The 14837-nt window shown below is 38.2% G+C and overlaps 1 protein-coding gene across 1 annotated transcript in view; it reads right to left on the bottom strand.

Moving 5' to 3' along the window:
• Positions 1–14837, bottom strand: part of SACM1L (SAC1 suppressor of actin mutations 1-like (yeast)) — a 34818-nt gene that overhangs the window by 4854 nt on the left and 15127 nt on the right. Inside the window, exons 4-14 of the mRNA XM_009331342.1 lie at positions 14643–14770; positions 13278–13427; positions 11100–11159; positions 9478–9511; positions 6604–6705; positions 5735–5820; positions 5458–5544; positions 4939–5007; positions 4766–4845; positions 2665–2763; positions 1–29 (exon numbers count right to left, since the gene is read on the bottom strand). The exon at positions 1–29 is cut by the window's left edge and continues 122 nt beyond it. Of these exons, the coding sequence (XP_009329617.1) occupies positions 1–29; positions 2665–2763; positions 4766–4845; positions 4939–5007; positions 5458–5544; positions 5735–5820; positions 6604–6705; positions 9478–9511; positions 11100–11159; positions 13278–13427; positions 14643–14770 (924 nt within the window). The remainder of the gene's footprint in view (positions 30–2664; positions 2764–4765; positions 4846–4938; positions 5008–5457; positions 5545–5734; positions 5821–6603; positions 6706–9477; positions 9512–11099; positions 11160–13277; positions 13428–14642; positions 14771–14837) is intronic.

Raw genomic sequence — 14837 nt, 5'->3', positions numbered from 1 at the left:
TTTTACCATCGGAATCGACTAGAAAATAACTAATACATACAATCCACTTAAGTATTTATAGATAACAGTCCATATAAACCACACATTTTCAGAAGTAAATATTCTAGCAAGCAAAACACAGTTGTCTCGAGCATACGAGTAGTTCTTAGCCATGTCGTTGAACTTTAATGCCTCCTTGAATTCTTCCCCTCCCACACTAAAAACGGCATCAATATATGGATATTTAATAATCTCAGGGTAGTATTCCCTCTTAGCCAACGAGCAATATTGAGTCATATACCACTGGGAAGAGCAGCTTCTGGTGCAAAAATCAGTGACTTACATTTTATTTTTTTCAGTTACTATAGGGTCCTAGCTCCACAGATATCAAGATCATTAGCAGAGTGTAACAGCAGAAGTAGCCAGATTTGTATATACCTGGTCACCTGGTTCAATCCAGTCACCACTGGATAAAAAGTCATATAAGCTGTCAGGCACACTTCTTTAGGAAGGTAATCAAATCTTTAAGGCCACTACTGAAAATCTGCTACTGTCACATACTCTCTTCTCCATTATGTGAACATCTGGGGGAACCAGATGTTCCCTCTTGCAACTGCATATGCTAATTGTTACCTCAATCTTTTTAATCAACTAAACCAGGTGTTTCTAGTAACTGATAACAAAGAGATCATTTTAAATACTGAATTGCACGCAAGTATTCTGATAACTGAGCTGGTAAAACAAATACGCCGATCGAGTTGGTTATGTGAATGGGAAAGAACTATACTTGTCCTTCTGCCACAGCATTAAACTTCCAGTTGCCTGAAGATTTACAGATCATATTCTGTAGATTAAGTTACTCCATTATGAAATTATTAACTCTGAATGTGGACTAGCACATGATCCACCGTTACTGTACAGCATTAAAGATCATAAAGTCTTAGAGTCATGCAGTACTAAAATCAAGAGCCTTCAAAGCATATGTATTTACTTTGATCAACCTTGTGTTTACAAGACCCATTTTCGTCATTCTTGGAGAACTAGTTTTGTTAAACCGAATTTTACATTGTTGTATGATTAAAGGAGACAACACCTGTGAAGTCTTCATTTTCCCCCTTCTCCCCCTAAGCTTTACCTAGAACTGGTATTAGGATAATTAGTGTAGTTGAAAAGTAGATATTTCTGGTTAATGAGACAGTTTAAGTGCTGCATCTCCTATAATTGCTCAAAAAAAAAATTAAAAACACGCCCCCCCCTCCAAACCAAACACCTCCCCCCAAAAAAACCCAGCAAGCCAGCTCTCCTTTCTGACAGGTCTTTCACAACTGGATTTAACCTGCAGAAAATAGTCATTTACCTCCCTCAGGGTTGCAGAACTTATTTTCTAAGAAATAGGAACAGAAAAGTCTGAGTTATTATATAGTCTGAGTGACTATATTAAGCAATAGTCACTCTAGATGAAACAAAACCAGGCAAGGTAGAGCCAACCTGATGTTGAGGAAAAGCCTTCATTTTTGTATCTTGTTTTAGAGACACATGGCCTTTTTTTTTCCTTTCTTTTTTTCATTTCAAGGAAACCTGGTTCTTTTGTAAGCCTCCAATAGCAGGTGACAGGGAACAAGTTATGTGATTCAGTATTCACTCTAAGAATAAAGGATCCTTGCTGCACAGGCAACCTACATGCTTATTTCTCCTTATTTGAAGTGCTCAAAGCCAATTTATTCTTCAGCTCTTCAGGTGTTTTTTAGCCTTTTTTTTTGGTGGTGGGCAGAGAATATTCACTATCATCTGATTAATTTACACTATTCCCACAGCCTTCATTCTAGGCAAGAGATTTCATTCATGAGACTCCTGTTCTAGTCCGCAGCTTACCTCATTTTTTTAGGCTAGAATATACCACTGCCAGTTTTGTACTGTTTTAGCTGATCGACTTTGTGCTTTAGGCACAAGACTTTAGGAACGGGAAGGAAGCAATCAGAAAAGCAGAACAAAGTAAACAGTTTCCCTAACAATCCACACATCTACAAATAGCAAAGACCAAGAAGGGCTTAAAACCATACAACTGTGGGCCTAAACAAGATTTAAGTTGATTTGGACATTTCGTCTTTTATATGACTAAACAAAATGAGAATTTGTTTCCTTGTCGGTTGCTTATGTTAGCAAGGGCTGACAATCGGTGCCAGTGCCAAGGCTTGGTACCACAATGTGTGTTAGAGAAAACACTTTTTTAAAAGACAGCAGGTGCCTGTGGAAGGAGCACTATGTAGCAGAACAGTTTGCTGTCAACACCACATGGAATTACTCTTGGATGAAAAAAAAATCACCTAAGGAGGCGCTTTTTTTTTTTTAATTAGCTTCAGTTGTATGCACGCTCATTTCTTTGTCTAGCCTTTTACCCAAAGGTACAAAGGCAGCTCTTGAGTCACAATGCAGGGTTGCTACAATTCTCAGAACCATTTTATTGGGACATAAAAAAGGCTCTATACATTACCCACTACTACGTCTGTAATCTTGCACATGGTATCAGCAAGAGATCAGAGATAGAAACACTAATGCATATGAATGCATCTTCTTTATAGAAGATTACAGGTCTGTTTTACTGTCCCTTAACTCAAGACAATAGAAACTATGAGAAAGTGGTCTCATTTTAACAGTACGGAAGTAAAAAGAACTGCAGAGCCTTACCTAAACTCATCCTGCTGTTCTGCTAATTGATCCATCAAAATCTGGAGTCGATCCCACCTCATCCGACTGCACTCTTTATGGAAGTCAAATGCTACATATCTGTTCAGAGAGAGAACCATCTTTTCAGATTACATACGTACTGCAGCGAAGGTCTCAAAACCCCACAGGGAAGGGCTGATCTATAAAACAGGTAGTGGCAGAGGATTTGTTTTTCTTTAGAGATGGCTTCCAGCAAATATCTGTGGATTTTGTCAGTGCTCTGTAATCTTCCTGAGGCTGCACCCTTAGTGTGCATGGTGACAGCACTTATATTTCTTCACAAGATGCCACTAGTCCAGGGAAGCACACACTCAGTTCCAAGTTACTCATTCTACATTCTGGCTTGTATTTTTCCTCCAGAAAGTATAGAAGGCATATGCATCTGATTTCATCTTCTTTTTCCCCACCAGGGTTCTTTTGCCATCCTCTCTTCCAAGCAACTGCATTGAGAACCTCAGTTCATTTTTAAAGAGACACAGGTGTTGAAATGCAACATTCTTTGCCGGCATACAGCATAATTCCCTTGCTAGCTCTCTAGAAACCTGCCACAGATTCTGTTTAAACAGCTAACCTTCTCTGTCATAAGAAAATTAAACAGCTACTGACCTGGAACAAGATGTTAACAGCCAATTCATTTCTGGTAAGAAGTGCTCTAGATGAGCAGTGTTTGATTCAACATATTTATATATATACACACACACACTTGCTGTGAATTACAGGGCATTACATTCCTCCCCTCAAGTACTCATAATCCAAGAGTTATTACTTGCCAAGTTTTCAAGACTATTTGCATGAAGAAAGATGGTATATATACACTGGAAACTCAAGTCAGTCTGGCAGGTAAACGCCATCAAGACTGATTAACAAAGGAAAAGGATTTTGGTAGCATTAAGAAAATGGGGCTGACTAACACCACTTTAACATATACAGAACAAGCAGCATCTCTAAAACACACCCCGACGGAATTTTACATCTTGGTTTCCACCACATGACTTTATAGCAAAGATGCACAGAATTCCACAAGCTTTTTACAGCTAAGGTATCAATACCAGCCTAGGTGTGAGAGTGAGGAAAAAACTCACCTTAGAAGTAGTCTTTTTTAATAAAAACAAAAGAAAAATCTACACCCACACACCAATAACACACACAAATGCATCCCTGAGGGTAGTAAAAGAAGCACACAGAAGTGAGACAGACATCTGTAACTACCCTGGCAAGGGCAGCAGCAGGGCATCACACAAGCAGAAAAAGGCTTGGACAAAATTCAAAGTACGTCAGGATTTATAAGGGCATCTTGATTATACTCTGCAATTCCTTAGTTATACTTTGACAGAAATGAGTCCTTATTAAAACAGGATGCCTTTTTGCTTACAGGTAGGATTTTGTCCTTTGACATACCTGAGATGACAATAATACTTTACAGCAATCTCAAGGAAGAGATAGAGGTAAGTATCTGTGGAAGTTGGATGCTAGCCCTCCCTCTAGAAGTTAGCAAAAGCAAGCACAGGCAGGTTGTAAAATCATGTACTGCACTCAAGATTCCCACAAAGAGATGGAATTTCTCTTGCGATTAAAGCACATTCTCCACTCTCTTGGCCCATTGTTACACCAAGGTCCAGACATTTAAATTACATGCTCCCCTTACTGTTTCCTCCTTTATCTCAACACTGTTTTGCTCACACTCAGCACTCCCTTACTAAGTTACCAATATAACCAAGCCCTTTTGCCAGAAGCTAGTTCTACAGGGCATGATTTCTTTTTCCTAAAATGCAGATCTCCACAGTTCTCAGAGCATACTATAACTCCAATACTAGCATTACCATTGCCTCTGAGCTCCCTTCTTTATTCTGTCTCCTCTTTGTCCCATATTCGCTTCACAGTCTCACTTCTGCTTAGAACGTGAGCTCTGAGGTAGGGGCATTGGTCATATGCAAGTTACTTCATAAAAATAAAACTCAAATCAGACTGTTGGTAAAGGCCTCCAAAGACCTGATCACTCTGTGGGTCTCAGAGGCAATGCTCAACTTTTAACACAGAATGTATCATTTCACTTCACATGTACCTGACCATTCTGTTTGCCATACTGTTTACCATTTTCGCAAATGTTTGCTCAAGAGGCTTCTCTGAACCTTTTTGGTTAACCTGGGAGAAAGAAAAAACCAAACAAAACAGTATTAGTCAAAAGTCTGCTTAAAAGAACAGCAGCTTTTTCAGGAAGAAAAAGTGAAAGCATACCAAGTTGACAATCATTTGTTTTCCATAGCTAATTATTTGCGAGTCAAAATGTCTTTGGAAGCCATCCATCTAGGAAAAAAAGGAAATGTGTTGACAGATGTACGCTACTATTAAGATCTGTGATTTACAAGAAATCTCTATAATCATATTTTGATGATACCACACAGCAGTTTTATAACTAAGAAACGTGTTTGGTGTTCTCTATTGTGCTAATACATTTCTACTTTCATCCCCCCAGTTCATTCAGCTCCATTAAGCAAGCCACAGATAACAAGTATTGTGCAGCTACTAAAACTGTGGCAAAACAGAACCAAAGAGAAACTACCCCCATTGATGTCTGGAATGTTTTCAGGCTCTGAACTCATCTTAAGGAGTACAAGGCTTCTTGCTGCTACTTTTTAAACATCAAGCTCAATCCAGTACTGCTGATTTTTATTCTTCCTGTTACAGTTTGCTACCCTATCACACAAACATGAGCCCAGAAATATATTAAAACCCCAGGACACAACACTCACATACATGATTTACTGACTTGCTGATCTGTGGCTTTGGCTTATACTTGAGGTTTGGTCTTTGAGACCAGAAAAAAGGAATTGATCCACGGGTCTGCAAAAAAATGGAAATCGTTTTAAAACAACAAAACTTACAAAGTCACTTGCCATTTAAAAATAAAGCAGACTGCCTTAGTTTGTTTATTTGTGCACAGGCACATCTTGTATATAATCTATATTTAGAAACACAATGCTATCTATCTATATATCTTAAGCCAGTGAGCAGTTCCTTACACTGACTTTACCTGAACGAAGGATGCTTTGCTCCCCTTGTAATGCACAATTTGTTCTGTTTCAACAAAGTTCGCAGCATGTCCTTCTGAATCAATACCTATGTAGGAGAAAGACCTTGTTAACCAGCTCAGACTGGCTGCAGAACAGCAACAGTATATCAGCAAAAGGCTTCCTAACCCTTCCCTTTTGAGCTCTCACAGAAAGCATGAAAATACCACAGAGCTGCCTGGAGATGGTAAATTAAACACACCTTTGGCAGAAGTTTAACATGATCTGTACTAAACTTAACTTGAAGCAGCACAGTTGTGCTTAACACATTTTGATATCTGTAGTCCTAGAAATTGAGTAGTTTAATACAAAATGAAATACAAGTGCTTGGACACTGAAATATTCACAATTCAATAGCAATGGCACTGCAGAAACGGATCAATTTCTTCAAAAGCATGTATGTTGGGACTAAGAACAGAGACTAATTTAAATCCATTTCCTTGTTCACTTTTTAACTTGAAACAATTAAACACCACCACTATTCAAGGCTCCCCTGCCAGCACCAATGATGCACTTAATTGAATTTACTGCTAGGCCAAAAGGGCTATTACACACTTGCATTTACTTCAATAAAAAAAGTAAAGTGTTAAAAACCCCTACAAAACTTTTGCAGTTATCTCTAGGAGGAGTAAAGAGTCAGCTTTAATAAATACCAGAACATGCTTCAGTTTATCATACAGGTTCCTAATATTTTCTTTGGAGCAAGGACCTCGAGACAAAATTATAAGCACTTTTTTGTTCAAGTCATTATACAGAAATTACTCTTAAAAGGTAAGTCACACGTATAGATGGAATTCACATTATTTTAAAATAAATCAATTTGCTATTTTACCTCTTACATAGTAGCGTACACCAGCCCTGAAACAGCTTCTTCTGGAAACAAGCAGCCAGTCAAAACACTTGCCATTAATAGAACAAGAATGCATAGTGATAACTAATGAATAACACTAAGGAAAACCCCCCCAAATTTCATTAGGGTATTTTGATATATCCAAGAGGTAGGAAACATCAAGGAACCAAGCAACCACATTCAAAGAAACTTGTAAACATTTCTCACACCAATAACAGTTGAACATTAAACTTGAGAGAGAGGGTAACAGTATTAGGATCAGTATGCGCATCACAAAAGGACAGGCTATAGGTGATGTCACTGATGAACACACATTAAAACTGCTATAATTTTGAGAAAACGGGATTCTAAAGATTAATCTGGTCTTATGGTCCTATGTATATCATTAAACAGACTGACTTCTGAAGTTCTATTCACTGCTACATCTATCTCACCCATGATTTTATTAAGCTATCTTAACAGTTTCTTGCCCCTATTGCTTTTAACAAAAAATACCACTCCAAAACTTTTTTCTAGGCTTTTAGAAGAGTGAATATCTTGGGCTGTTATACCTTGCACCTGTAAGTGCAACATACATCACATTTACAGATGCCAGAACTAGCAGTAAGGTAGACTGGCTTTCAAATCCATGCCAAGAAAAAGAATGAACGTGCACCAAGTCTCCCGTGGGAGCTTCTTACATAAGAATGCTTTCCTGCTCGGGCTGGATACCCAAAGTGGCAGATACACCATAATCTGTGACTAATCAACAAACAGGGGCCACTGACAACTAGTTTCAGTTTTAGAGTCTTGTTCTGTGATGCTTATAATTGCCTTTATTTGGACTACAGTAAATTACCAAGTCTAATAGAGACCAACATTCATTATGAATAACTTCTCCAGATAGATTCATAGGCTTTCATCCTTTGCCCCTAAAAACTGAAACCTACAACTTTAAAGCAAACAAAAGATCAAAATGGTCAATTTTTGCAAGCTGCAGTATTAGCATACTGCAGTCTTCTATTCTTTGAGGAATCTAGATACTTTGTCTTAAAGTTGGTAAAGTAAACAAGATGTATTTTCTTTTTTAAAATAGCACATTTTACAGTGACTCTGTATGATTCAAATGGGACATAAAGCAGCTGTGTCACATGTGAGCACCTAAGCTATGTTAAAGAGCACACTGACTGCATACATGGAACATCTTGATTTATGAATGCATTTCTGCTAATACTGTTTGTTAAAAGTTAAAAATATTGGCCCTACATAATCCAGAATGTTCTCACAATTCATAAATTAGACTGTGAAAAAGACCTATTCCTCTGCTTTCTTGGAAAATTACTGCCAGGTCCTACACCCTTTAATCCAACACTTACACAGCCAACAGTTTCCTGCAAAGAAAGGTTACCTCTAAACTCAGCTGCTTAGCAATAGACAGCCCATTTTCTGTCTGCGATCTCCGTCCTAATTTAAATGGCAACTTGCTATCAGCTACTTTCCACACACAAAAAAAGGAAAAGACATAATTTATTGTTCTTTAGAAGGGGTTTTTTCCTGGAGCAGCAAGGGAAATATTAAACGTAGTTTAGGCTTTAGATGATCAGAGTCTTGATTACCCAAGTCAGTCCATTATTTCTCATCACTGCAAGACTAGAACCCCAGTCCAGATAGTTGAACAAAATATATTTAGGTTTATATAATATATTTAGGTTTATATGGGGAAAAAAAAGAATCTTTGATTTTACTGAAATAACTGCTAGTGGCGCTGTAACAGTTCTGGTTAGGGCTCCTGCTAGCATTTTCATCACTAAAAATCCAGTTTCTTTGAATTCCTGGGTTCTCTAAGGTGCTTGGTTAGTATTAGAATTACAGCAAAACATACATTACTTATGCTAATTATTTATATAGCAAAAATAGGACAGAGGAAGGTGTTAATTGCAGTCTGCAAATTGCTAATTGCAATCCACCCAGACTCTTCCACCCAGGACCTGCAGACAAGGATTGGGTTGTTCTGACACTTCCATTTTGCTATCTTGCCTTGCCTCTCCACCTACTCCCACAACATTTTCCATTAAATGAAGTCACAGGAAAGAAGAACTGGAGATCTGCCAGCTGCTAACAGTCCTACCAGAACAACCGATCCAGTCTGGAAGCTGTTCCCTGCACACACCTGAGGGGCCTTTGCAACGGAGAAACTAAGGAGAATGTGGCATGAGTTGCTCTACCCAGTCTCGCCAGTCCTTTTCATGCTGCCAGTCCAGGAGCACCTGGCACTTATTGTTGATCACACGCTGCATGAGGAACACTGCCTCCAGAAAGCATTAGGCTTACTCGCAGCATACACCCCTTCTCAAAAATAAACTCATGACTGCTTTGCTAAAAAGGCTGTTACCCAAAGCATTGGTGCAGGAAAAGCAGCTGGCTAGAAGCATTCCAGGAGCCTTCAGTAGAACTCCTTACCCTTTCATTCATCAACAAGAACATCTATAAGCACTCCAAGTCAAAACTGTTCTCCCTTATTTTAAATCCAAAGTAAATGCTAAGTGAAGGTATCCTTATAGCAAGATAAAAAGTACTAAGGCTGATGTCAGAGCATTTGCCATATTCATCTTAACCTTCAATCCCACTGAAAGACAGTTATGCAAATCATGCCTATAAGATTAAATACATTAAGCCTTAAAAGCAGAATATTCAAGTGACTTAACATATGAGTGGGCTATCAAACAGTACACAACACTCATATCTGAACAAAATACAACTTAATTCTGACACTGTGTTCTATGTTGCCAACATAGCCAATAGAACAAAATGGTTGCTGATGTGGCTGCTCTTAGACTATCATATTCAGTACCAAGCTTTACTACGTAAAAAGGATACATCCGTGCATCACAGGCGTAGCAAACCTATGGATCTGAAACACAAAATAGATGTTACAAATATTAAACGCTAGTAGCCAAAAAAAGATAAGTGAGTGACTATGCTTTGTCTAGGAGGGTTTTTTTGATAGTTTTATATACTTTATATCCTTTACTTTTTGTTGAGGGTGCAGTAATTCTTTGAGAAAAAAGTTCAAAGAAAGACAGCAACATATGTAATCCTTATTGGCAGCAGGGAAAAAGTGATAGTCTAATCCTAATTAAGTGACCTTGACAAAAAACCAAGCTGCTTTGTCCTCCTATACATGGCATTTACTCTTCTACAAACATGCCAGATATAAAGCAGTACACACTGAAAACCTTTTGATATGGTATTTGCTGTACCTCCACAGTAGGATTTAAGCAGAGATAGTAGTAAACAACACAGGGCTTCAGTAAGGAATACTTTTATGTGATTAATACTTGAAATGCTTGTTCCAGGGTTCCATCCTGCCACGCCTGAATAACTTGGTCTTTCAAAAAAATTTAAAATAAAAATTTTCCAATACTAGAAGTCAGAAGTACTACATCTCATTACCTAAAACTGTTGCTATAGCAAGCCACCTGTAGTCGATATCAGGTCACGCTTCCCCTCACATATCAGTTATCTCCCTTTTCAACTTCTGTGTTTTGCCTCCTACGTCTGTTTTCACCAGCCAGCCACACTTGGCTTTCTTTGCTATTCCCACCACAGCTTCTCTTTCATTTCCCAAGCTTTGTTTGCTTAGCACTATCCAAACCATATACCCAGTCATATGCCTCCAGAATATGCACAACAGCCCTTTGCTAATTCATATCGTCACATTCCAGAAGCACTGCACAACCCAGCCTTTTGGAACAGCGCTGTCTAATGTAAGAGCACATCTCCACAGGTTACCAAGACAGAAATAGAAGCAGTGCATCATCCACTTCGATAAATGAGAAGTACTGATAGAGAGAAAAGGTTCTAGCACAGACAATTCAAGTAGTTTAACGCACATCTGAAGTCTCTAGCAGGAAGGAGTTTACATCAGTCTGGCCACTGAGGTACTATAGTTGTGGCTCGTGGTTAGGCACTTGTATTTGCTGGACTAAGTGAATTCAAAGGTCTTCATTTGAAGTAAACTGAAAGAATCCAAACTGTCAGTCTTACTCTTAATTCTCAGCTTTATGACCTATTCACTAGACAAATGGAGTTTAAACTCCACTCATGGAGAAAGATGCTAGCCACTCTTCGAAAAAAGCGATGAGCTGAACCTTGCCTATACCTAAAGATAAGTAAGTAGCTAAACTTCAAAAAAGCTTGAGATATGCTGTGCAGTGTAACTTCCCCTTTGGTTTATATGAGCACAGTCTCAGCACAGTATCTTCAAATGCAAACATTTCCAAAGAGTCAGCTTTACTATATGTACTACTGAGGACATTGACATAAAGTTGGAAGTTTGAAAGCAGAAGACTGTCACTGTGCTAAACTAGAAGGTGAATAGCCACGTTATACTAGATTCTGGCTGTCTGAAGTAAGAGACAGAGTTACAGGAAACTGTTGTATACTTACAGTAAAAGTATATTCATCCTCTATTAATATAATCATTACAAAGTGTTTACCTCCGGTTGAGCAGCAAATTCTCTAAGAAGATGTCCATTCCATACAAACCGTGGATCTGCCTGCCGCAACAAAAAGCCAACATGCTTTTAGAGACTGTCAGTTCTGTTTAACACATCATAAAAGGAATATCATAGTATCCATGCATTACACAAGTTTAGGTGAACAGATGTACATGGAGATGGAACATCCTTCTTTTATCAGTAACATCCATAACCTCAACTAGAAATCTAAATAAAATAAAAATAGCTATAAGAACAGTTCTCTCCAATGTTTAAGGGTGTTGCCTGACACTTCAGGCGTGCTGAACTGTTAACAACTGAGCTGCAGTATCGGAACATTCCAGTCTTTGCCCTAAGTAAACAGTGCTTGAAGAGATTATCCAAAGTTTTAAGAACAGTAGCAAGGTAACTCCTAAAATGGGCAGAAGGTAAAAATGCAAGGAGTCTTGTATGCAATAATCAACAATTTGAGAATTGAATGTTAAAACAATACTTGTAGCTTAAAAGACAAAAGTATTTATATTCCGCTGCATATATGATCCTCTTCAACTTTGTTTATTTCCTATTCCTAAATTCACCTCAAAAGTGTCTTGAGCAGGTTGCTGAGCACATTCCAGAAAGCTACCAGATCAGTCACAAAAGTGACATTTGCTGCAGAGCACAGTGCAGGCTCCAGCGAAGTGGCATAAATCTCAACTTTAAGATGAGGCAGGCAGACAACACATCACTGAGGATGAGGGTTAATTCAAGCTCAGTGTTGGAACAGTCCTTTGTCTAATAGAAAACAACAAATACAACTACATGCCAGAAACTGATCAAATCCTACTTGCAGTATCTTGAACTAGTGAAAGAACATGACATGATGCTTTGGTGCCCCTATATTGGGGCTTTTTCCTTCTACCAGTACTGTTTAAAAAAACCCAAACAAATATCAAACCAAAACACCCACACAAACACAGACCAGGCTTCTCTTGTAGAGGTGAACTGGAGATGCCCAAAATTGCCACCATCCTTTCGTTAAGCCATTATACTGCAACCACATGAGTGTGAAATTATGTTAGAATTGTTTTAACCATTTAACATCTGAGTTTACTTGAACCTTACACCTTTTTACCGTACTTTGCCTTTCAAACAACCTTCTGAAGTGCCACAATTTTAAGGCAAACCAATCCTTTCATGTCAGCAACTGCTCTCCCTGGCAAGAGTACTGCCAGAGCAGCATTTGATAATGCAAAATAGTCCCCAGCTATAAACTGATTTTTAATTTTTTTTTTTTTAAATCTTGGAAAAAGTGTACTGCTTCCCCAGCTTAGACAGTTTCAGTAACTAAGAGACAACGTCTCATGAGTCCACTGCCACCTCTTCAGCAAAGGAAGGAAAAGTGCTATTGACTTCCAAGGCTTCAGTATTTTAGTGCCTAGGCAGTTTAGACCTTGTTTACACTGCAGTATAGTAAGTTACCAGACTAAAGATTCTGGAACTCTGTAAGCACAAGAGAATTTTAAGCTCAAATTGCATTCGGCTGTGTGATTCTGTTGTCTTTAAGATAAAAATCAGCATATTAAATTAATGCTTCAAACATAAGCAATAGGCATCATTTAGACAGAATGCAGCATCCTAGGGCCAACAGCCATAAAACCCACAGTTCTGTTCCACGTTATCCTGGAAAAGAATTTGAAGTCAAGTGCCATTTGCACACTTGCTTGGTTGCTTCTTTTTCCTCTCACTGTCAGCTTCTTATTCCAGAGAACTGCCCCAGTACTCAATTGACAAGATCAGAGAGAGTCTAGTTACACAGTTTAGCAACATAGCACTATTTTTTGCTAGTTCTATTATAAGAATTTGCATCTAAGCAACATGTAAATCTGTTTCACTAGTTTAAATTAATGATTAAAATAGTAAAGCCATTTTTAGTTTAACAGAGGACCATAAATGCTTTAACAGTATCTGCTACCATTTAGCATATTAATTCATTAATTCATTAACTCATTTCAAAGAAGGTTTCATCTCAAGTGTAATGGGACCACTGATTTCAGCAACATCATCCTAAGCTTTACGTAAAGTTTCCCTTAGTTTGTGATAGTTTGTTCTGACATTATTTAAACACCAGCTGCATAAGCCATGCAGCACTGATTGGTAATGTCTAGACACTGACACTAAGCAAAATGAAATCCTTACCCTCTCTAGGAGGCTCATTTCCTGGAACTCTGGGCTCGTGTTGGCTAACCGTTGCAGAGTGTGTGTTAGGTCGTACGTTGTTGAGAAGTAAAATCCATCCACGCTCAAGACATGACTAAGCATTGATAAAAATACTTTATTGTCCTGCAACTGTTGAGAGGAGGAAAAAAAAAGGACAGAAGGGCTCTCATTTATTACCGTCAAACTATCTTATTCTTAAGCTACCACTACTTTTTGAAGTGATGAGATGAACTTTGCCAGTGCTCTAGCAACACATGACATCATCCAGAGATTACCACATAAGAAGGAAACCATGAGATTGCAATTTTGATACCAGTTCACTGGAAACTTACAGCTAGCACACTGCAACCAAATTCTGCAAGAACAGTGGAGAATGGAGAACAGTATTCCTGTGAAGTAAATAGCTACTGATATTAAACTAATATTAGTGACTTCCAAGCAAAAAGGAATCCCTTAGTTTCCCTGAAAACCATTCAGTCAAAAAAACTGAGACAAGATGGCAATGCAAAAGAAAGTATATAACTTACTGTCATGATTACCCCAATAACTAATCTGTATTCTGGTTCAAGTTTTGATTAACCTCATTCCTTTCCTGAAAGGGCATCAGATTCCCTTTCAGCTCCATTGGTTAGACACCCTTATCTATTCTTTATCAACCCACAACATATATGTTTTAAACAATCTTCATCCTTTCCTTCCCTCTCAAAAAAAAGAAAAATAAATTCTTCCCTGATGGGTAATTATGTAATCGAACAATTCCATAAATTAATCAAGACAGATAATTAGATGACAGTAAGGCAGCTTATTGTAGGGGCTATGAGAATAGTAAAGCTGTGAGAAAGGCGTAATGAGAAGAGTGTTGTGATTTTGTGGATTGGCTCAGGGAGGCCTGCTTTGTAATAGCCTGCATTTGTGCAATCTATTACAAAGCAGCACTAAAACACCTCTGCAGTATGCCAAGCAAGCAAAGCCTTCATGAAGGTCCTCAGAGTAGAAAAGATGATACAGGATTTAGGAACAAGAACAAAGCTGCAGCAAGACACTCCACCTCATCCTCCTATACTGTACTATCTTAAAAGGGGGAAAACGCACAATACACAGATCAAACTCTGGGGGTGATATTTTAAGTTGCACAATGTGAGTTTGTTATCTTGAATGACATAACTTTATATACATCTATACCCAAATATTACATCAATTATAGTAGCCTGAACAAATCAGAGAAAAAAGTATAGTTCAAAGGGCTTCTTAAAAAAGTTTTCAGTTTCATCAAATTAGGTCCTGTGGTAATGGACATTAACAGAAGATAACATTCCCCCACACTCCCCTAATCAGTCCACCTACCTGAATATCAGTTAAGTGCAGCATGGTCTTTTTGTAGGAGAGGATGTCAAAGTCTGTTGCTTTCCAGATTGCATGACTGAAAATCTCACCTACTTTTTTCTTTTTTGTTATTACAATAAGATACGTGCCTGTAAATCAGAAAGAGCAAAGTTAAAAAAAGATGCATATATTAAGAAAAGCAGCCTATAACCACAC

The sequence above is a fragment of the Pygoscelis adeliae genome, unplaced genomic scaffold (assembly GCF_000699105.1).
Source record: "Pygoscelis adeliae isolate BGI_AS28 unplaced genomic scaffold, ASM69910v1 Scaffold199, whole genome shotgun sequence".
Classification (NCBI taxonomy): Eukaryota; Metazoa; Chordata; class Aves; order Sphenisciformes; family Spheniscidae; genus Pygoscelis; species Pygoscelis adeliae.
This window is presented reverse-complemented; position numbering and strand designations above follow the sequence as displayed.